General features: G+C 42.6%; 2 protein-coding genes across 3 annotated transcripts in view; both read right to left on the bottom strand.

Moving 5' to 3' along the window:
• Positions 1–954: 954 nt before the first annotated feature.
• Positions 955–13,401, bottom strand: slc22a31 (solute carrier family 22 member 31). Its single transcript, XM_070965991.1, has 9 exons — positions 12,970–13,401; positions 9,291–9,394; positions 7,358–7,512; positions 3,493–3,661; positions 3,106–3,251; positions 2,621–2,729; positions 2,231–2,445; positions 1,761–1,872; positions 955–1,525 (listed from the first exon to the last, which is right to left on the bottom strand). Exons 1-9 carry the CDS (start codon positions 13,399–13,401, stop codon positions 1,087–1,089), a joined length of 1,881 nt encoding a protein of 626 aa, XP_070822092.1. The 3' UTR covers positions 955–1,086.
• Positions 13,402–18,488: 5,087 nt separating this feature from the next.
• ankrd11 (ankyrin repeat domain 11) overlaps positions 18,489–23,633 on the bottom strand; it is a 100,203-nt gene continuing 95,058 nt past the window's right edge. The window contains exons 10-14 of one of the 2 annotated variants that reach the window (XM_070963395.1): positions 20,910–23,628; positions 20,628–20,726; positions 20,125–20,268; positions 19,911–20,003; positions 18,489–19,802 (exon numbers count right to left, since the gene is read on the bottom strand). In XM_070963395.1, coding sequence (XP_070819496.1) covers positions 19,617–19,802; positions 19,911–20,003; positions 20,125–20,268; positions 20,628–20,726; positions 20,910–23,628 — 3,241 coding nt within the window. In that variant the 3' untranslated portion in view covers positions 18,489–19,616. The remainder of the gene's footprint in view (positions 19,803–19,910; positions 20,004–20,124; positions 20,269–20,627; positions 20,727–20,909; positions 23,629–23,633) is intronic. The other variant, XM_070963403.1, reaches the window with a different exon arrangement.

Raw genomic sequence — 23,633 nt, 5'->3', positions numbered from 1 at the left:
TAACAGGTAGCCGACATGTAACATTGAATATAAAATATAAAAAAACAGAAAAGGAGACGACTCATATCAGGGAGTCATTGTGAAAATATCTAATTCCCTCCAGTTCAATGTGGAAGCACTGAAACCACAGTTCGATTTTACTGATATAACTCAAAGAACACTTTCTCATTTGTCTGCTAGCTACAGTGGTTAGTACATCCGCTGCTTTCAGCATTTGATGAGAAAAATTATGAAAAAACAGCACCTTTAAATAACACTTTGTGACCTAACAAAGTGGTTTATAGAGAAGACAAAGTTGTCAGCAACAGACGGATTGACTGTCATCTGGTTGAGATCCGCTGTTATTGTCACATCCCATTTGGCCAAATGCCTCTAAGGGAAATATTTGGAAGCAGGGGGTTTGGCAGTGGCACGAGGAAGCATTAAATTTGCCGGCGGAATATCCGCCATCATATTTGATGACCAGTGCGTCATGGAAGTGTAACACAAGACTCCACAACAACAGCGTGAACCCGTCTTGTGTGTCTTGGTGCTCCTCAGGAACCTCTCAGCACTGACACACTGCTGGTGAATCAGACGGGCAGACTTAATGAAAAGTGCATGAGTTACTAATAAATGGACAAAAGGCTGCTGCTCACATGATCGACAGATGCTGCACAGTTGAGCGAGCTTCTCTGGTTCCACACGGACGCGAGCGGCGTGACCTCAACTCCACTGGCTAAACTTACAAGCAGAGCGATCATTTTAAAGGGGACTCCTCTAGTCCTCACAAAGGTTTGGATGACAAAAAAAACTTAAGTTAAACAAGGCCACTGCTGTTCAGTGCATTACTTCAATCCACGTGAGAAAATGCACAGCACGGCTTCAAGTGTAAATATAATGAGGAGACTGGTCTATTGTTGGAGAGCGTTTAGAGCCATCGCTCTAAACTGCACAGCATCCAAGCTGAGGTCGGTTCATCAGGTGAGTTATGACCAACCAGATAATCATTGAGTAAAGGATGTTGATAAACCATCTGTAGAGGTATGTCTAGAAGCTGGAGGAGGAGGGATAATCCAAGTCTGTTCAGAGAAGGGTGAGGAAGTGTTAAGACACGACCTCTCTCAGTGTCTCATTTTCCTGTTCCTGTGTTTCACTGTCTGACAGCAGAGGGGGGTGAACAGCGATCCTGTAAGGCAAATTATCTTTAGTCAACATCTTCCTGGTGGCAGAGACCAAGCGGGAATAGTTATCGGGGTTGTACTCCGACAAAGGGGGCCGGGTGCACAGTAATGGCAGGCTGTCCCTGTCGGGCCGGGACAGGAAGAGAGGAGGCCGGCGCTGGCTCTCGCCCTCCTTCAGAGAGTCTGGGAGCGGCTTACGTTTGCTTTCAGGAAGGAGCATTATGCAGAGGACGGACAGGACTGCGAAGGAGGCGAAGATGACGTGGTGAAGGAAGTAGCCGCCGTTATTCTGGAGCTCCATCAGGGAGGAGGCGGCCATGCCAATGCAACCCGCTGCTAACACCAGGCCGAGGCAGCCGCCTCTGACAGAGAGAGGGGAGGGGAGAGGAGAGGAGCAGGAAAAAGAGAGCAAAAAGCTGAGTATCACAGTTTTTTCTGCAAACATGACTCAAACAGGAGTATTTTGGCACTTGTAGGGAACTTTTTTTAACAGCGGACACAACACTTCTCAGTGGGATTGATTAATTATTCATTTGGGTCTTTTCGTGGGATTTCTTGACAATCAGAAAAATCTATCGACAACCTCGTCACACTTACCGAACCACGGTGGGCATCACCTCACAGGCAAAGAACACACTGAGCATGGCGAGAGCCTGAGAGAAGAACAGTCCCACGACAGAGAGCAGCAACACCAGGCCACCGCGCAGGTCTGACACAGAAAAGGATAACGTGTTAATGTTCTGTGCAGAAAAATCTAACTGCAGTACCATTTTAAGAAGAGCTAATACACATGTATGCATATCAAGTCCCATCCTGGGTCCTGACATCGAGGATGACAAAATCATCTTCAGTGTTTCCTTCATATCTAAGCCTGCAAAAATGACCTGTCCTATTTCATGATAATGAAGCTAAAAGATTTGATGCCAACAATCAACACAGCCACTGTCTTGGTGCTCTGAGAAGTCGTAATTGCCTGTTAATTATTTAAAAAAGGAAAATGGCAGAAGTTGGTAAATTATTAATTTTGAGGCACAAATGTTAGTAAGTGAAACGTGGATGTAACGTACACTGAGTGAGGGCCAGCAGCAGCAGCGATGAGAGTCCAGTGATGATGGCCGACAGCAGGAGCATCCCACGCCGACCAAAGTGGTTGACGGACAAGCAGAGGAAGATGCAGGCCAGCGCTCCCGTCATCACTCGGAGAAAGTAGCTGAAGTAGAAGTTGGTGGAATAACTGTGCAGGTTCCTGGTGAAACAGTACTGTACGCCTGTTCCAATGAACCTGGAAGAGCGATGGGAGAGTTAGACCATACGCAACTTTGAAGCCCAACACTTTGCATCTCACTTTTATCATGAAATGGAAATTTCAGGGGCGATATCAGTGAAGCACAACTGCCAACCATGTTTATTCAACAAGCCTGTCAAGTCAGGTGAACATTTGCATTGCAAGAACTCACAGCGTGAAGCTGAGTATGAGGCAGTTCTTCCAGATGACACGAGTCCGACGCAGCTCCAGAGCTGAGAAGAACCTCGGCCGAAAGTCTTCTCCATATACCGAATCCATCTCTGCAAACAGAAAGAGGGTGAAAAAAACCTGTAAAGAATCCAACATATCCCCAAAGAGCCAAATGTTTTCTGGTGACGCGTAACTCAATGTGTAAGAAAAGGCCACCTGTTGAAGGTCACTGAAAAAAAAAAAGAGGATCTGCTAACTGCTGCTCACTAAACTCATTGCTGTAGCTACTAGCTGCTGTTAGCTACTTAGTATAATTAGCTGTGCAGCTAGGGGCCCTTTGAGACCAGTTTGTGCCTGTATGTGCATAAACGGGCATATGTGTGTGTATATATGTGTGTGTGTGTGTGTGTGTGTGTGTGTGTGTGTGTGTGTGTGTGTGTGTGTGTGTGTGTGTGTGTGTGTGTGTGTGTGTACGTACGTACGTACCTGACAGCAGGGTTTCACCGGGGTAGATCTCATCTCGCAGACAAACACCGTTCCTGGTGGAGAATTCCTGCAGGCTCCTCTTCACCTGGGGGATCTGACCTGTGGCCAGCAGCCAGCGAGGAGACTCAGGAAACACTGATGCACAGCTGAGGAAAACAACTCTGTTATCATGTCATAGAGGCATCAGTATGTAAACACTGTAGAGACACTCGTTCCTCTGAGGCCTTTATGCTTCTTCTTGCTAATGTATGATACTTACATAGATGTAGTTTAGGTGTGTGCTGTTGTATGTTTGTAATTCCTTCCCTTGTCTCTTTTAATGAGATTTCCTAAATAAATAACTGAATGAACTTAATTTCACACCCTACATACTGCCATATGACTCACCACCAATAGGAGAGCAGCAGCAGCAGAGGCAAAGTGGCCACAGCCTGGAGAACGGGCCAATCGCGGCACAGAACGGCAATGCCCGGCAACAGCAGCTCCGCTAACACGGCGAAGGCACCACTGACCATGGCAACCATGAGCCGGTGGGGCGGGTCACACAGCTCCAACCCTGAGAGAGCGAGGAAAGACAGATAACACATATCACAACTAATGCATCTGTCCAAAACCCATCCAGCCTGTCAGGACGTGAACCCCTTCACACAGAAAACCATCCCACCCACCTGCACAACAATCTGAACAACATTATTTATGTGGATCTTCCTCTTTATTTAATTACGTGAATACATTAAATTCATGTTCTTTATCAGAAGTGTTGTTTCTGATATTCGTGTTAGCCTTACTGTAGTATCACATATAAAACTGAAAACATACACAATGTTTGATACTTGTGAACAATGTGTGCCTGAACTCAAGCTGCCAGTATTTTTTTTAACTCTTTCCTGCTCAGGATAAAAATATGACCGTACAGTTACTTCAAACACAATTCACCAAATACAACAAGCTCGTCTTTAACAGCACACTGACGCTTATTCTCAGATGGATCCTACTCTATTTTATTCACACCTTCATAATGTTAAAATGTTAATGTTAGCGACAAAGACTGGAGATAAAGATCTTCCAGTAACACCTGAACATTTCACTCTTTGTGTGGCTTTCTTGGACTTTTATTTAACTTCCAGCACTTTACTTGCTTTTGTACTTTTGAGACAGAAGAGGAAGTGATGCATCTCATGCCTGGGGGCCCTATACTTGCCTCCCATTGGCTTGCAGACCTGGGGTCCCCAGGCATGAGAACCACAGTGGGACCCTCTGGCAAAATCTTCAGATGTCCTATAATGTGGAACCGACCCTTTCTCCCTTTTTGCTACAACCTCTTTGTGTGGTGTTTGTCAGTCTGAAGCATACATCTGAAGAATGCTGGGTAGCATCTGAAAAACACAAATGAAAGGTCCAACGAGCAAGATGCGAGGAGATCTAGTCCTGATGTAAACTTTGGGACTTTGTGCATCAAACCGTGTGAGTTTCTGCTGAACTTTAACCTCATTCCTCTCAGAGCTCTGATTCTCTTTCCACCTCCTCCCTGTCAGGAGGGGGGAGAGGAAAATGAGGAGCTCACTTCCTGCTCACTTCCTTGCCTTTCGTTCTGTCCCGCCATTGTTTTCTGTCTGCGGAGGAGCAGCACTGGCAGGACATCACTGAGAAACAGTCTCTGAGGCCTTCAGCCCAAAATCAGCCTAATCTAAGAAAAGCAAAATCTGGACTCAATCTAGCCCTGACCCTGCAGGAATGTGGGAGTGCGTGTATATGTCAGAAAAGTGTGTGTGTGTGTGTGTGTATTTCAGATGAGACTGCTTGAACGCTGCACAGCCTGGTACCACCTCCCACACAAGGACGTGTAGTTTTTACAAAAGCTAACATAAATACATTCCTGGCCACTTCACTCAAGTTTTAGCTCCAGAAAGAGAACTCACTGTGTTTGATGCACTAAATCTCCCTGCCGGCCAGTGACGTCTCAAGATAGAGAAAGTCATGCTGAAGGAGGGGAGCTAAAAGACTGATCACAGAGGGGTCGTGCACTGGAGAGCCCCTGACGGGTGACAGCTGAGAGGTAGAAGTAAACAGAAAGCGACCAGCTGCCTGCTGTCAGTCACAGCTCAGCACGACACACTCCAGTGAATCCCTCACAACTAGTCTGTCATTCACAAACCCAAAACAAATACAAAGTTTGTAAGTCCATGTTTGTCATTTAGGAGAGCAATTCATACATGAAGCCAGAAGCCACGGTCTACGAACACAACTGTTTTCGACTAACAGGAAATTAAGCGACACATGCTTGTCGATCAAACTGCAACTTTAGATTGCCACTGCCAATTTAAGTTAGAATCCTTAAGATTTTCATGATATCGCACCATATTTTTGCTATTTTTCACAGTGGGTGTTTTCAACAATAGCCAATGTATTTACATTCTGTAATTACGTCAGAGTTTTTCTTCCATTGTTTGTTGCGGGGTCTCCCATTCCCACACTGGATTCAAACTACCTTCAAACACACAAAGAGGTTTGTCAGTTGAGATTTTTCTTATCTTTGACATTTGCTGTAGTTTTAAACCACATACATCACCAACTGGAATCTTAAAATTACAACTTTAAACTTCACAAACACATTGTACATTAGACTCACCTCCACTGTTACTCAGTTTAACTACTGGTTGCACATGTGATCCAACTTTGCTGCATGTCACTTCTTTCCTCATAGCACAATCCATTATTCATTTAAAACATGCATTTCCCATTTCAGTACAACCCAAATTGTCTATAAATAGATTTTATTTTTCTTTTAAACTGCATTTCTATTTAATTTCAGTATTTATTTTATGTCCTTTGACTTAGTTTTTCTTCTTATTCTTCTGTGTTGTATTTATGGAGCAAATACCAAGACACATTCTTTGTGTGCTCACACGCTCGGCTAATGAAACAGATTCTGAAACAGACATAAAAATGTTTTTCCAAGGATGTAATAGGTATTTTTGTTGGTTTGTGGTATGAAGATTAAGCAGCAGCAGCAGTAGCAGCTCATGTTTTCTTTCATATGTAGACAATTTTTATTTAAACGTTTTCATCCATCAGTAAAATGCGTCCTTTGTAGCCCAGTTAGTATCTTAATACAATCAAATTGAACTCGTGGTTATTACTCATGGAAGTGATTACAGATCATCTCCTGAACATGATGTGGTTCCATTTATCTACAGCCTCTCTTTATTTAATATACTGTTCAAGTATTAACGGTGACAAATGTGCACAAAGCATGCAAGATCTTTTTCATACATGCATCTGTTCAAGTCTTTGCCATTTCCTAACACCCGGCGACCACAGAGGGTAAACTGATTGACCCGTCATGAATAAATCATTGTAGCATAAACATTAAACTGACTTTAAACTGTTATTATATTGTCTTTCAGTTCATGTTCTTGACTTTCAAGCATCAGAAATAAAAGCATCAAGCCTGATTTTAGTTGTTTTGTGTTTGCTGAAATAAAGATAAGATGGCAATACAAAGATAGGAAGGACATCTGATTTGTTTCAGTGTGGGAACAATGGGATTTTTTTTCATCTATGGCTGATAAAATCTCAACAGTTAGAATTCTTATTCTTTATTTGTCTTGCAATGTGAATGATTTCTTGTAAAGAACTAAAACAATCTGTGACTAGTGACACAACTCAGGAATCTGCATGGATGCAACCAGAATTGTATAGTGTACTACATGAGCACGACTCATTACATTAACATTATGTAACGCTTACATAAGATCAGAGCTCTCGCAAGAAAAAAAAAAGCTAGATCTAAATTAACTTATGTCAACTGATGAAAGTACTCGAATACTGAAACAAAGACTCTGAGAACATGTGGGGTTGAAGGGCTACTGAAACTAACATAATGATGAACGGCAGCACATGTTGTGTCACTATTCTCTTATTTACACATCAGCTTCTAATTTAGCTTATTTATCATAATATTGTGTCTCTTTTGGTATTTTATGTGGGTTGTGTACATTAAACTCCCTATCATAAAAACTGAGAAATGCAATTTAGTGAAAACATGACATTTGCATTAGCAGAGTGCCAGCAAATGACTCAAGTCTGAAGTGCAGGAATCCAAAAGGGCTCTCTAAAATAAACAGAAGTGAGTCTCTGCGTATGGAGAAGCAGAGGCTTTTTTTTTTTCTTCACAATCCGCCAGACAAGTCAATTACTGAAGAACGCTGCAGGAAGCTTGTTGGCACCAATTAAATGTTAGGATACTCACTGGCAATGTATGAGGATAAAAAGACCCCAGCGAGCATGGCGCCCTGAGAGAGACGCAGCAGCAGAAACACCACGGCGCTGCTGGACAAACACACCGCCACACCGAACAGACTGGACAGACTGATGGAGAGAAGGAAACATCGCCGACGGCCCAACCTGGAAACACACAAAGTCACACTGCTGTCATGTCCAGGTCACAAAACAGACACACGTGAAATTATGAAGCCTCAAAGTGTTGAATGAATCGCATGACAAATGGTGAAAACGTACATGGACGAAACTATAACTTAAATTACTAAGTCAGCACAGAACTCACAACACATGCAGTTTTGTGCACTGGGATGGGTTTTTCTGTTTTTATTTCTGTTTTAGACTTTTTTTGACATTGGGATTGTAAACACAGTAGACAGGTATATTGTATAAACTTCCATCTCCTCAAGATCTAATGATGTTTCCCAGAAACAGAGACAGGGGGGGTTGCTTTAGATAAGAGGACCAAGCTAACACTGCTAAGCTAGTCCGGCCTAGCTAGTTATCCATACAGGTGTGTAGCATTAGCAGCCCTTTTTAGCATGAAAGCTAAGGACCTTGGTGTGTTTACTAACACCACTTTCAAGTTGGTAGATTTAGAAAACTTAAGCACTGTTTTTGCTTGAACAAACTGGAGCTAACTGGCTAAATTTGGTAGCAGTTGTTGAGCAAGCTAGTTTAAGAGAGGCAGGGGGCATGTGATTGGCTAAAAGTTGATGGGGCGGTGCAACACCACTGTCATTTAAAGTGACATCATGGAATAAAAACCATATGCAGTAGACCTCTGTTATCATTCAAATGTAATGATGAAATAGCATTTTATAATACTGAGTTGAGGTTCATTATATATTTTACACATTTTATTCTTTATTCATGTATTAATTAGTGCTGTCAATCTATTAAAATATTTAATCACGATTAATCTCATGAATGTCGTAGTTAGCTCGCGATTAATCGCAAATTAATTGCACATTTTTATCTATTCTAAATGTCCCTTGAATTATTATTTCAATGCTCTTATCAACATGAAAAAGTGGATAGGCTTGCTTTGTGCAAATGTTACTTTGTGCACATTAACATTCTCACTTTGAGCAGTCATTCACATTTGAATGAATCAAATCTCACACAATTTAACACTGTCAATAAACTGGTGACAAAAAAAATAAATACTTGGTTACAAAAAAGCCCTTCAACAACCCTTTCTAAGGGATCAAAACAGGGTGACACAAGATAAAGTTACAAAGTGCACATCATTGTAAACTAGGACTCAGGCGATGCAGTTAAACCATGGCTTAAACTTTCCTTTCATAAGTTTCCTTTGAACATAATGGCATCCATATGCCTCTGTCGAAAGCCATCCATTGTCGCCTGGTTTTGACAAGGAGGCAGCGGAGAATTCGCATTCGCCGTATGTTTGGCCATCAAGTGGTATTTCAGACTGGATGTACTACGGTGATAATTCACATCACACCAACAATACACACAGATATCTTTGGTGTTGTCAGTCGACCCATCTGGCAACTTTTTGAAACTAAACTTTCCATTCAGAATCTTGTTTGGATCCATTTTGGCGTTTCGCGCTTGACATCCACACAAACCGGTAGCCTACTCTTTTACAGCTAGCGAGCAGACAAGACCAAAACGTGCGTGGGGTGTGCCTATTGTTTTGTTTCCGGTTTATAACCGGATCCTGTAGTTTTTCTTACGTTACTAGCAGTGGCCACAGTTTCTAAAAAACTACAAGTTCACTAGGTCACAAAGAGCGTTAATCTCGCAATAAAAAAATGACGCAGTTAAAATTAATTTGCTTTAACGCGTTAATAATGCAATATTTTTGACAGCACTAGTATTGATGTAATTTTTATTTATTCAATATGGAACACCATAGAAAGTATGATTCTTACCAGTCGCACAGTGTACCAAGGAAGATGTATCCCAGAATCCATCCTGTCATGAAGCAGATATGCTGAAAAGGGATTTTCCAGTAGTCGTGGCAAACCAGGTTCCACTGCAAAGGAAGACAAAGAAGTACATTGACGGCTTCTCAAACCAAAACAAAACTCCATATTAACTTTGACCAAAAAAGCATCATAAAGAGACGCCACTGCTATTCCATTTATTTAAAAAGGAGACAAACTTTTAAAACTTATCATGAGCTTTAAACAAAAATGTTTGTGGGCATCAGAAATTTGACATTCCAACTGGCAAAACTTTGTGTGCTTTCTTTTCACTTACTTAAAGCTTGAAGGATTATACTAGTGCTTTTTTATTATTATTATTTCACTGATTGATAAGGCTGGATTTATTCTATATTTTTCTTCCCTACTCTGTCCATGGCTCTCAGCCCTAAGCCCATTGGTTCCTACTTGAATCTACTTACTAAAATCTGTAAAAACTGGTCACCAATATAGTTTCATTCTTAAAAAAAAAAGGTTCCGTAATTTCCTACAAGAGCCGGACACCGTAGTTTTTAGCATATATTACTCAAACAGAAGTAAAGAGTGTATTGTTTTGGGGCTATTTACAGCTGTAGGAAGATGTATGAGAGAGCTACTAGAAATCAACTACAGTGACCATGTTCATCGTAATAAAAGAATACCACCACATGTGACTGATTAATGTGTTTTTAAGAGTTTCTGGACAGCAGTGGAGGTCTAGTAGGGACTGCTGGCTACGCAGACAAAACTTCTTTTATTAGCTTCTTTACAGGATTTGTTGACAATAATTAATAATGAATATCACCATCTTTGAACTAGAACTATGCAGACTCATGCAGACTTCTAATGTTTCAGTCAGTCACTGGTTTGAGCAGATTTTATAAGTCATAAAAGGTACATGAACAAATAGTTGCCAACAAGCTGCAGTCATCTGATCTGACTACGTAACATGCAGAGAATAGCAGGCTACGGTGTAAACGCACAGAGATTTCTGTGAGGAAGCAGGAATGTAGATCATGTTTTTTCTAAGTGAATTAAGATGTCTGCTGACAGTGTTATTACATTAGAACAAAGCATTGCTCAAAGTAGAGCATGACAGCAGCTCTATGCCTGGTTAGGACCAGTCGCTGCTTGTAAGGAAATTCTTCTCCACTCCCTTCTCTGCTCTCCCTCCATCTCCTCCTCTGTGTCCTCTGTGTTTAGTTGAGGTATTTCACCATGGTGAGTTATTACCAGATACAAATGGCTGCAAAGTTTGGGATCAAAGCATCATAATGAATTCAAGTAGTATTCAAGAAACTGGGAGTACTGTGAATACAAAATCTTCACATACCGAGGTGGAATATACGACGTCTCTGCAGAAAATATTAGTATGTTAGCAATTCTCATAATGCTCCTTTGACTGATAGAGGTGACGTTTCACCGTTATGGTCAGAGTTTGAGGCTGTAGTTTGTTGGATTAGGCCCGGCTGGATATCAAACCTCAATACTTTTTTAGTACTGAGTGAGCTGTGCCTGTAGGAGGAAGCAGCAGGTATTAAATGCATCAACGTTTGTTCAGCTTCTTAATTTCTTTCTTACTTATTGCTCACACAATTTGAAGTTGAAACTTGACCAATTTTAGATGATACATATGCACAACCGTATTGCACAATTCAATCAGCGACATTTTGACCCGACACAGCTGGAATTAAGCTTATTCTGATAATATCACATGTATTTTTCAGGTGGTGAAGGTGTACTTGTGACTGTTGCAAACCTGCTACACAAAAACTGACTAACGGTATATCTCAACTTTAGAAGAGGTCTGAAAGTGAGTTTTAAAGGCGACATAACGTAAAACAGAGACTTTGCAGGATTCATTTGCTCCAGGGTATCAAGCAAACATGAACTCCTGGACCCACATCAAGCAGAGTAGGGATCTCTGACACAGCTTTGCCTACTTCAAGATCTGTGGAGAAAAGTCCAAAGAGGTCAAAACTCCAGCACTTTATGAAGGCCGCAAGATCTCATCAAGCCCCTCTGCAGTGGTGTATGCATTGTGTGCTGTACCCAGACACTGTAATATGACTTGCCGCCATGTTTGCTGCGTGACTATTTGAATAAACCCAGTTTAATTTAGGAATAAGTGTAAAATGAGCACAATATGAAGGCCATCCCACTTGAAAACAGGGCCTATAGTCATAAAGAGAGACCCATATGTCAAACTAATGGAATGAAATTTAGGATGATGAAGAGAAAGTTTGGTAACAAGCAGGCCCATCAACACTGCAAGCAATCCCCTCAGAGATGAGACTGTCGAATCAATGTGTCCGTCTCAAAGAAAAGCAGTTTAATATTTGATAGAGCTGAACTACTGGACTCCAAGCTGTTTGTTATTTTGCTCACCATGTGTACTTGAAAGTGATGAGCACTGCTAGACTAAATTTTTCCTTTAATAACGTTTTCCTTTGTCGCAGCGAATGAGGTCATGGAGAGAGGAAGCTGCTGATGGTAAAGGAGGTGTTCAGGGTCTCAGGAAGGAACATGGGAGCCTCAGACTTCCCAGAGCCAGTTTCCCATGGGGGGAAAATGGAGAAACAGGCTCCTCACTGCTAGTATCTACAACCTTGAAGCCCTGATACACAACTACAACTACTACTAAAATACTCTGTATAGTTGAAAGGCGATTAGCCATAATGTCTTCTGCATCCTGCTTGTCAGCCCGGCTCTCCATCGAAGCTCATCACTGCTGTGCTAACGTGTTACAAAATACTGCATGGACACAGATGTGGCGTGCATGTGTGAGGTGTTTTTTTAAGGGTCACGCTGAGAATTGTTTTATGTTATAGGTCTTTATCAATATTTGCAGACTGGGACGGGTCATTTAATGGCTGAAGTCCACTAGAAGAAACTGAGGAGCAGAAAAACAACGCTGCTTATTTACACTTAGTTGCGCAACAAGATGCAACTGCAGTGAAACACATTGTCTGTGTTCAGGATCCATATTCTGACGGACATCTCTCAGAAACCAAGAGACAAACGAGGTCTGGCAAACCACACCACACTTCAGTCATTTCTATTCTCACTCTTCCTAAGAGTCCATACTTCAAATGATAAGCCTAATGCGGACATCCATGTCTATATACTGTATCTAATTGGTCTAGGAAGCAGTCTTAGTCCACTGCCTGGCTGAGCTGTTGACTGGACTCTGGGAGACACGGTGTCAGACAGCAGATAAGTGAGAGTGTAAAGGAATCCGAGCAACAACAAAGTTTTAATTGATCAGCCTGAGCAAATATTGATTTAATACTGTGAACAAACGTCTTAATGAGCGCACAAGCTCTCAGCAGAGATAAACAGCTGTTAACTGAGCGGAACCTGGAACAAACCCTCTTGGTAGTTATCAAAGCGACCACGGAAACAGTTTGTCTATAGTTTGAGAAATATTGTTTGGAACAGTTCAATAAAAACGCAGATACAACCAATAACCTGAAGCTGAACTGGACGCAGAAATGTTTTTAGGCAGTGCTTTGACTTCTCAGTCTTATTTCAGCCGCAAAATGTGGATAAACTGACTCCACCGTCGACCGGACCAAAGAAGTCCAAACTTAAACCAAACCCCGGCACAGACATGGACGGTGACCCGCGGGCTTCAGTCTCTTACCTCAGTGACAAAGTTGCTCTGGAGTCCCGCTACATGGGCGAACTCCCACCCTTTGGTGCAGGACACCCTCTCCCTGGGCACATTTTCGGAAAGGTCCGAAGCGTTGGACGTGTACTTAAACAACTCACAGTGGCTGAGGCCGGTGCCGTTCACCCAGGGGATGGTGAAGTTCAGGTACCCCTGTTTGGTGAAGTTGCTGAGGAGGAAGGTGGAAGGCAGCAGCTGTGGGTCGGGTTTGCAGTGGTACGAGTCCGGGATTAGAGTGTAAAAAACGTCGCTAAATAGATTCAACATGACCGCGAAGTTGGGGAACCAGCTGAACACGACCACGATCCGGTTGTAGCGTCCATAACCGCCGGAGTGGGGGAAAATCTTCGTCTCATAATCCATTTGAAGACGAGTGTTGGCTGTGACGGACGCTCCGGTGGCCATTGCGCAGTGAGTGCGCACACGCGACAGGCAGCGCGACCCAGAAACAGGTAAAGTGAGCGGGGTGGAGGAGGAGGAGGAGGAGGAGGAGGAGGAGGAGGAAGAAAAAGAGGAGGGGTTCAGGGATCGACCTATGAGACACCTGCTTCAGTGACTAATTTCAGGATCTGTGAGTCTCCTGAAACAACAGACGATGCCGGTGAGGTAACAGAAGTTAGCGGACATCTGCCACTAATCATCATGTTTTTGGACGTGTGACTCAGTGCGTGGCTGCATACACGCAGTTAACATCCTGACAGCTTGAGTTTGGACAGTCAAATGATATGTAGCTTCAAATCATTTTTAAGAATCACGGATTCACTTTTCATTGATAAAAATATGGGCTTTTGACATCAGAAATGAAAAAACTTTAACTCTTAACTCTTATAATTCAAGTGCCATTTATTGTTTAACAGATATTCATTGTTTACGTGTGTTGGGGGACTTCTGTTAAGCAAAATAACAAAATAATTCTGGAGCAGAGAATGAGATATTTTGCCTTTATAGTATGGGTCAAGCTAAAATAAATAAATAAATAAATAAATAAATAAATACCCAAACTGTCTCCTACATTTCCCATAATGCAATTTCGGAATTCACCTCTTCCTGTTTTCCTCTAAACTGGTTTCAAACTCCACACCTTCAGTCTGAAATGCAGACTTTCTGTTTAAAATTCTTTCTCAAGTTCAACCATGAGATAACTCACCAGGATTATAGTTTGAAAACTTTCAGCACAGCCACTGATGGCGCCTCCTCGTGGTGAGTAAACTGAGCTTCATGTGTAAATCGGTGGAGTGCACCTTTAAATATTTTCCGAGTCTATTTATAAAATGAACATCGTGTCTGAAAATCCAGTTTTTGATATCAAAGTCTTCACATTCAATTTTTTAAAAAATTAAAGAAAACCCAAAAGCTTCAGTCACTGTCTGTTTTATTACTTGTATTATGTATATCAAAAACTGAGAAAAAAATGATTTATTCTAAGAATGATCACTTTTTATTCGTATTTCATTGTTGTGTATTTTATCACTTAGTTTCAGCATTTTACTTTTTTTTTTTTTTTGGTACTTTTAATTGCTTAATTTTTACGTGAAGCACCTGTTAACTCTTCAAAAACTTTATTATCCTCAGTTTGACTCGGTAATGGCGACATCTTTGAGGCTTTTTCAGTGCTGAGTGTCTCGTTACACTGTCTACAGTGGGCTCAGTTTTGGATCCATTTCACGTGACTTTCATAGGAAACACTGAAACCTGTATTAAAAAGTCGTCACACATTCCAACAGCAGAGGAAACACTTGACAAGAAACTGTTGTGAGAGATGACAGCACATCCAGGTGATGACTCGTAACACATGACAGGCTGTCCATAAACACAGGCACTTCCTTATCATGAGACAGGCATGACTGGTAATAATGATTTGAACAGAAATGTGCCAGACGTTCAGGCTACAAGATGAGCACTTGTACCAAATGTGGCAGCCGTGCCAGAGAGGGCATTTCAAGCATTCAGATTGTGACTCACTTTCTGCTCATGCCAAAGATTATTGAAACCAAACGTGGCAGCTATCAATAGAAACCTGCCTCATTGATGACACAAGACCCCTTAAGTAACGTGATTCATCAATAATGTTACGATTTAAATGTTTATTTATTATTTGAAGGCTATATTTTCTCATGTCCTATTATTTTCTCGTGATTGGGTCTATTTTGGGTGTATAAGTGATCATCAGTAGTAAGTTAATGATGCGGTTGCATACAATACAGTTTTTCCATCATGACACAGATCTAAATCAAGAACCGGAGGACGGCTGGTAATATTTCAAAATTTTATTAACGAACATAATCTCTGAGGAACAACAGCAGTTCTCGCGCTCTCTGTACATGCAACTGTAGAAAATAACAATTTAGAATTTTTACTTTTCAGTTTTAGTCTTTTTTTCCCATCCATCCTCATTTTCAGTTTCTCGCATTTTTATTTTTTTTTAATGTCTTTTTTCTTTATTTTTTTGCAGGAAATCAACAACAGCTAGAGGTGAAAGTACTGGATTTCTGTTACAGCACTGACAATAGCATCAACAACCCCCTCGTATATCCCCACCCCCCCTCTTAGCTGCTCCAACAATATGTACACAAATTAACTACATTGTACAAATAAAAAAATGTTACATTGTTACATCATAATCACCTGCAGCAAGCGCACGCAGCTTGTTGCTGTTAGAACCCCACATTCTACGCAATTTTTCAGACTAGTACAAAGAGGAGGGTGCAAAACGTCCTGGGAGGTTTTATTTACAGAGCTATGTACAGTATGTCTCTTTCACGCATTACAAGGAGGAAAATTTACACAGCGGAGACCAACTTCAACTCAAAACATACCACAGGTGTCAGAAAAAAACAAAAAGATAATAAATAGGTTATTTCTCACCATTTAAAGAGTAGTTCTCCATGCTTTTTATTAGTCATTTTCCACTCTAAAAAAGGAACAAAGAAATAGCTACAGTCTGGGTTTTAATTAAAAAATAAACAAAACAAAAAAGAAAAAAAAAACTAGAAAAAAAAGGCTTGAAATCGTGATTCTATAGAATGAAAAAATAGCAATTATGTATATTTATGTCCAGTAAGAAAAAACAACAAATTACAAATCTAAAATAAACATTATGAGTGAATGTGAGGAGAGTCGAGGTAATATGTTGCTGACTGAGGTGGTGTCAGGCTAGCATCTGTATCACCACGGCCAAGTGCTCTACTGTGCATCTGAGGACTCATGTGTGTTTGTGTCTATTCAATTTATCCAGAAGTCACTTGTTTGTTAGTCGGATATTCACACTGGAGAATCAACGTGGATGGATGTGTTTAGTCTATTGCTCTGTGCAGCGGTGTACCGCAGACTGGGGGGGAGAAATCGCCTGTCAGTTGTGTCAACCATCACCATTTCAAGCCTTTGTGGTTCAAATAAATGACTGATTACAGAAGTAAAAACAAAGGCAGGGCTTAAACCGTTAAAAAAGGTGACGCATGAAACGGAAACACACTTCGATGTCTTGTAAACAATAGTGAGAGGGCGTGGTCGGTCAGGGCATAGTAACGGTATACATTCTGCTCGATAAGCAACGTGATTGACATGCCACTGGTGTTTATGCTTTATACAGGAACAAAAACCCCTAAGATAAACACAACAACATTCAAAACTACATACACTGAGCTAAAAAAACACACAAGGATTCTGTGAACAAAAGACACCCTTCACCTTCGTCCCCAAAACGGTGTAAGAAACCAACAACATAATGAAAACAAAAACATGACAAACAGGGGTTTAAAAACCAAATTTCTGGCTATCTGTATCCAAATATGTATGTATATGTATACCAACCAGGATGTGTGTATCTCTCAAAAATATCCAGGACTTTACATGTAGCCACCTTGTCTGCACAGTGTAATAGCAACAACCATTGCACTTGACTAGACATACCATACACAGCTATGCTGACTGACAGTGTGTAAATAACTTAAGTTTCAGATAATATTGCCATCAGGATACATGAGCAGCTCTCACACAGACAGGCAGCCTATGTGGTAGGTCGGGAAAAGCTCTTCAAAACCCATTTAAAAAAAGAGAATCAATACAAGTCATCACAAATCAACATGTCAATGGGATTTTTAAATTGAGGACAATTTAAAGAAAAAAAAAATCTATTCAGCATGAAGCTATTTCTTTCCCCTCCACTGTCTGTGTTCATGTCTGTCCACTTTTTGGTTCATTCTGAGGAGATTTAAGTCTCGTAACTGTCCGCTTGGGCCTGACACAAGAAAATGGTTACGGCTAATGCCAACACACAACAGAGTCATATGAGGAAGTGACCTAATATTTAAAATCCCTGACAACACTAACCAAACCCCTTGTTGATTAAACAATGATAAAAAGGCTGATGTGACGATTCAGCCGATCGTTATTCAATTGACTACCAAACTGATCTAGGTGCTGTACTGGAACCGTATAAGGGACCTCCCTATAGGCTGTAATAAAATTTCAATATATTTAAAAACACCCATTCAATTGAAAGGCCACATGTCTCATGCAAAGCCAAATACGGTTCACACTGGCGCCATCCAGTGAGTAAAAGTTGGAACTGCACCTAGAAAATTAGCTGCTCTCCAACGTCATATGAGGGGAAGACTGACAAAACAAAGTTAAAGGTCAGTGTGGAATGAAACCTTTCGGTGGCTGTTTGGACTCTTCGGTCCAGACAAGCTGGGAGGACAGAGTGTGTCTGAAAGACCTGCGTCCTGTTGGCTTTAGGCAATTATGTTTTTGTGATGATTAGAAATGATTTCAGTCCAATTTTTGTAAACTAAAAACACGGAAAATCAGTTTGAAACCATTCTACATTAATATGATGGTTTTGCTCATGAATGACATCTCACTAACTTTCATCCCACCCATATATATCTATGTGACTTTGCCCAACAATGAGTACATTTTTTTCACTGAAAAAGGCATTTTCTTGGTTCGAATTTTTCAGATATAATTGTGTAGTAAAGCAATGAATAATAATCCTCTGTCTATTCTTTAAATAAATCCTCAACAACTATTCTGCTACATCTGAGGGACTATATGGTGATTGGCCTGTGGGAGGCCGGTTAAATCCAGAAGTGTTCTCTGTCAGCTATTTGTGAGTTGTGGTGATCCGCGTCCAGGTGTGTTGCCTTACTTGATCCTGGGCTGAATCTAGACATAGGATCATACAACTGTGCACTGGAGTCTTTCAAATACTGACAGAATTGTGTACACATTTTGGCCCATGGATATGAGAGGGGGGGAAAGTGCTGCCCAAAAGTGAACTGTACATAAAAAGATACTTTTTATTTCTTTTATGTTTTTTCTTTACACTTAACTGAGTGATATTACAGTACATAGGTTATTTACAACTGTGCAGTAATGTGTGGCAAAATAAATTATCTAGAAGGCAGCAAGAATACATTGGTTAACGAATATAAAAACTGTACATAATTTACGGAATACAACTTTTTTTCATTTTTCTTTTGTTTTTTTTTCCATTAAACTAATATTGGCTCTGTAGTGTTTCAAGTCACTTCCTCAGAAACAATGAAATGCCCAAGTAAAGAAATAGACAAAAACAATATTTCTCTCCTCCTGCCAAACAACAATTTCTCAATAGTCTCTTTGAATCTCAACATTCGTTGTGTTTGTTTCTTCTGGTTTTCCTGTGGTGTTTTTGCAGTCCATGGCGGTCTGATGTGTTTGTGTTGGAGCAAGCAGGGTGGCTGAGGAACACTCCGGTCTGTCCTCAGAGATCCATGCCTGTCCTCCTATCTTTAGCCAGGCTGAGAAGCTGCGGGTTCAGTCTCGTCCTCTCAGACACTGGGCCCTGACGCGCACACACATCGCTAATCCTCTGCTGTACTCAAACCTGCTGCAGGCTCTGTTGCACTACTGTTTAGCTAGGCCTGGTGCAGTGAGAACAGATAGGTCGTCCTCTGGGTTTACGTTCTTACAGCCCCAAAACCATCAGTGGCTGGTTATAGCTTCCTGGTCTGTCCATCCCAGCTGTCTTGCTGTAGATTCACATTGAAGATCCACATGATGCACCACGGCTCCTTTGACTTCCTCCGGGTCAGCGCTGGACTCCGTCTAGTTCTCCTGGCCCACCAGGAGCCCTGGGTCAAAAGGGGAGGCTTCTCCTCAGTCCTCCCTCAGGACAGGCACCACGCTGTCGGGAGAGCTCTTCTCTGATATCTCCTCCCAGTGGTGGTGGTGATGGTCTATTGAAGCAGGGACCAAAAACGAACTCTGAAAATATATCTCTGTCCCCTGTCTCACCATAACTGAGCACTGAGGAGCTTTGTCCCGATGTCAGAGCCTCAAAGCAAAAACTGTTTCTGCTTCTCACACCCTGATCAAACAAAAGCGTAAAAACTTTGAGGATGAAAGTGCAAGTTGTGTATTTTCTTTTTCCCCAGTAAAAACATGTTTCCTTCTTCACGGAAGGGAATCGAGAGCAAGTTTTTCATCTTTACTCTTTTTCTATAGAATATAATTTTTTCCTGTCTAAAGTCCTCTTTCAAACTTGCTAGCCCTTTCCATTCGTTCTGTTCAACGAAGTCTCTTTGAGAAGAAGTGATTCAGACAAAGTTTGCTTTCCATCTGTGAGCACAGGTGTGTCACGCAGGCAGCAGGACGAAGTCATCGTTGACATCGACCATTGGCACATAGAAGGACGGCACTTCATTGACACAGAGGGACTTGTGCCCTGCTGGGTCCAGCTCCTGGACCTTCAACTGCCACTCCATCCTTTGCACTGCGTTGAGGGCTGCCGCCTCGTGCTGTTGCCGCATTAGCAAACATGTCTGTGGGAGGAGAAGCCAATCATCAATCCACTTGGTATATACACAATATTGTGGCATCAACGCCTTTGACTGAAGACATGACAACACACAAAAAGCGCCGATATTTACCTTCATGCGGTCATATTTATCATCCACATCCTGGATCCAGGAAATGAACTGACGAGCGTTGAAGCGATCTCTCACAGATTTGTTCTCATCACCCTGAGAACACACACCACGTTACAATATAGATTAAGTAATGGATTAAGCTATAATTGACTGCCTCCAATGAAATCAGTTAGAATTGACTTGACACTAAAGGGTACATTTGTACATTTCCTACCTGACTCTCTGATGGCATATTATATACTTCAGAGTCCAACAGCATGGTGCAGGCGCTGAATGGCACAGCCTGATTGGCTATTGTCCTGGCTGCTCTGCAGTGGACCCTTAAAACCTCCTGCTCACAGGAAACAATAAGCTTCTCCTGTGAAAAGTAAGCAAAAGAGAGAAAGAAAAGAAATATTACATATATTGTTGAACGACGGGCTAATAGAAAGATCAACAAAAGCTGCTACATTTGCTTCGCAGAACTGGTCGTCAGTCACTGAGAGAGATGAAACATTTGCAGTTGCAATTCACTCTGGCTCAAACTAGAAGTAGTGGTATGCTCACTTCTGCATTTCTATTAAAAACAGGCTTTGATCTTTCATCAAACAAGTGCTCATAGCGTTCAGTGCACATGTGGGGAGCTGTACATATGAATGCAGGGGACAGGGAGTGAGCAATGAATGAATTAAGGATAGAAAATAAACCTAGAAATGATTCAGAGAGTATATTCCTTACGCGCTCTATGCTGTGCTGCAACCTGAGCTTTCCCCTCACTGCCTCCTGTTGTCTGAAGAGCTCCTTTAGAGGTTCTGACAGCGATGGAGGTGGGGCAATCTGATGAGGAAACACAACATAGAGTATTAATTACCTTCTGACCCCTATTAGAAAAGAACAGACCATATAAAAACAATCTTGGTTTATAATTCTAGAAAAAGAAATAGTATTTAGACATTATATACATATGCTTATCACTACACTGACTGTATCATTAGGAAAAAGTCAGAGACCATAACTTACAACAGGTATGTGAAGCTTGCTGAGGGGCTTGCCATCCAGCAGGTAAGAGCCAGTGTAAGTCACATATTCAGCGTAACACTGTGGAGCCTGTGGGGTGATGTAACAAAGAATCTTCCGCTTTTCCTCGATCTTCTTCCTGATCTGTAGGTACTCAAAGTAAGGGTTGGAACGGTCACTGTGGTAGGGCTCAATATCATCCAGCTTAATGGCATTGACTACGACAGCCAAAGTCTGTTGAATCATTTCCCGAGTCTGCTGCATGGCTGTGTTTACCAACTGGACCTGGACCTGCTGCCCAGCAGAACGTGGAAATTTCCTCTTCCGCGGGTGTTGGGTCTGAGATTCCTCTTCGTCCAAGGGGAGAGGGCGACCTTTTGTCGTCTTACTGAGAACCACTGGTGGAGAAGTTGTCACAGACGTAGGTACAGACACTGCTGGAGCTGAATTAGATGCAGTCGAGGAGACACTAATGACAGATTCCTTGTCTTTCTTAGGAGCTGTGAGGGAAGAGGCTGAGGTGGGCGTTGGGGTTCTAGTGGGAACTGGATTAATGCTCACTGCTGCACTGGTTGTTACAGGGTTGGCAGTAGCAGATGAGGTTACTATGCAGGAGGTAGGAGGGACAACAACAGCAGCAGCAGCAGCAGAGGGATTGTTCTTGGCGCGATTGCGGGTCATCCTTTGAGGGATTTCATCCACCTTCTTGGGGATATCTACAGTGGCGGATACAGTGGTCAGGTTTACCGGTGTTAGCTTGGTCTCCTGAGTGTCTGGTAGTTCCACTGTGCAGGAGAGGGTGGCTGCCACTGGGAGCTGAGGAAGAGGACTGCATGACACGGGTTCTGCTACGGGCTCGGGCATCTCCTCCTGTCTCTCCTCTGATTTGACAGCAGACACCGAATCCATGGGTAACTGCAATGACTCAGTGAGGGAATGGATCTGAATGGGATGTTGCTGAATGGCATCTGATTTCACAGAAGAATACAACATATTGGGATCCGACTCATCGGGTCCTCCGTAAGGTCCTTTTCTTTCCAACATGCTGCCCTGTTGCTGTGTCAGAGATAGAGAGCTGTTGACCGGCACACTCTGAGGCTCAGGGTCCAACTCATGCGGGAAACTGGCATGTGGTGACGGTACAACTAAGTCTTGTCCAGTGGGTTCCCCTAAACCTAGGTCTCCAGCAGGGCATGTAGTCTTAGCCAGGCTTGCTAAGTCCACTTCCATTATATCTGGGTCATCTCTGTCTGTAATGGTATGTCTAATGAGGGTCGGCACAGTCTTGGTGTGGTCAGCTAGTTCTGGGTCTCGAGACTCGGCTTCCTCTGACTTGTCCGGTAGTGGTAGGTCAGGCAAGGAGAACGGTCCCAGGTCATCCAGTTCATCTGCATCAGCTGAGAATGGGTCCGCCCAGGGCACCACAGGCTCAGGTCCAACAGCTGGAGCCATGTGGCCCTCAGTAGTAGCACTGAAGCTGTGCGTGGTCTGTCTGCTGTCTGGTTCTACACATGTTGACTCTGTGTCCATCTGGTGACTTTCCTCTATGCTAGGCTTGTTACATTCCTGGAAGAATGATTCCAGCCTGTTGGAGGATGATGAGGTGTTTAAATAGTTGGGTTCCCCATCAACAGCTGTGTCAGGCCTCTCTGGTGAGGGGATGTCAGCCACAGCCTCCTTCTGCTCATCAAAGTCCTCTGGGTCGTCTTTGTGCCACCTATTCCAGGTGGCATAAGGGGGAGTGACAGAGGGGTGTACAGACAAGTGCTGCATGTCACTGTCTGAATGGGAATAAGGACTGGTTATTTTAGAGACAGCAGCCTCTATCTCTCCATATGTCCTGTGGGGAGATTTGAGGTCCATATCAGCATTCCAACCCATGCTATGATCAAAACAGTTCTCTCCATGGTTTGGTGCAGACTGTGTTGGGGAGAGCTGATGGACCACTGGATTCTGCCGGTCTGGAGACTCAGCAGGCCAGCTCTTCCTCAGAGGATCCTCAACTTGAGGGGAGAAGGAACATGGCTCTCTTGTTTGCTCTGGATCCTCCACTGCACAGTGGTCTCCATCAGCTCTCTCATCCGTATCACCCATATCACCCATATCGCCTTCCTCCTCCTCATCCTCTTCTTCTTCTTCATCCTCCTCTTCCTGCTCCTGTTCTTCTGTGACAGAGGGAAGATCTGAGAGGACCAGGTTAGGCTCACTGTGATGAGGCTCAGATATGTCATCAATATCCAGGGGTGGCAAAGCAGCAGGAGCTGGCGTTGGTGGTGCAGCTATGTCGAAGCAGGGCTCCTGGGGGTCTGGCCTGTGAACTGGTGTTGATGGTTTGGGCAAGAAACTGTTGTACACACTTTCAGGAAGGTGCTCATTACCCTCGATACCAGCAAGCGCTGGTGCTGCCACATCTGGTGTGGGATGGGCTGGCTCCCGTCGAGGGGACAACATTCTTATTGGGGAGAAATAGGGAGATGATAGACACTCCAGCCTATCCACAGTTGCTGATTTATCTTCTAGAGTTTGGGAGGAAGGTGATGGATCAAATTCAGCTGTTGGATCACTCTGTTGTCGAAGGAACTTGTCAGCCTCAGCCTTGAACTCCTCCTCCAGAGGCCTGCGGACGTCAGACGATACGGAACGGCTGACAAGTGGCAGCTGAAGGTTCTTCGCAGGGGTAGGGCATGTGCCCTCCTGGAAACTCTGGGAGTTAGAGTACCTGCTGGG

Source organism: Chaetodon trifascialis, chromosome 1, assembly GCF_039877785.1.
Source record: "Chaetodon trifascialis isolate fChaTrf1 chromosome 1, fChaTrf1.hap1, whole genome shotgun sequence".
NCBI lineage: Eukaryota > Metazoa > Chordata > Actinopteri > Chaetodontiformes > Chaetodontidae > Chaetodon > Chaetodon trifascialis.
This window is presented reverse-complemented; position numbering and strand designations above follow the sequence as displayed.

Coding starts and splice junctions, on each gene's coding strand:
- slc22a31 (XM_070965991.1), bottom strand. CDS start 13,401: ATGGCCACCGGAGCGTCCGTCACAGCCAACACTCGTCTTCAAATGGAT. Junction 9,395..12,969: donor AGAGCAACTTTGTCACTGAG/GTAAGAGACTGA, acceptor CTTCCTTTGCAG/TGGAACCTGGTTTGCCACGA. Junction 1,526..1,760: donor GTGATGCCCACCGTGGTTCG/GTAAGTGTGACG, acceptor TCTCTCTGTCAG/AGGCGGCTGCCTCGGCCTGG.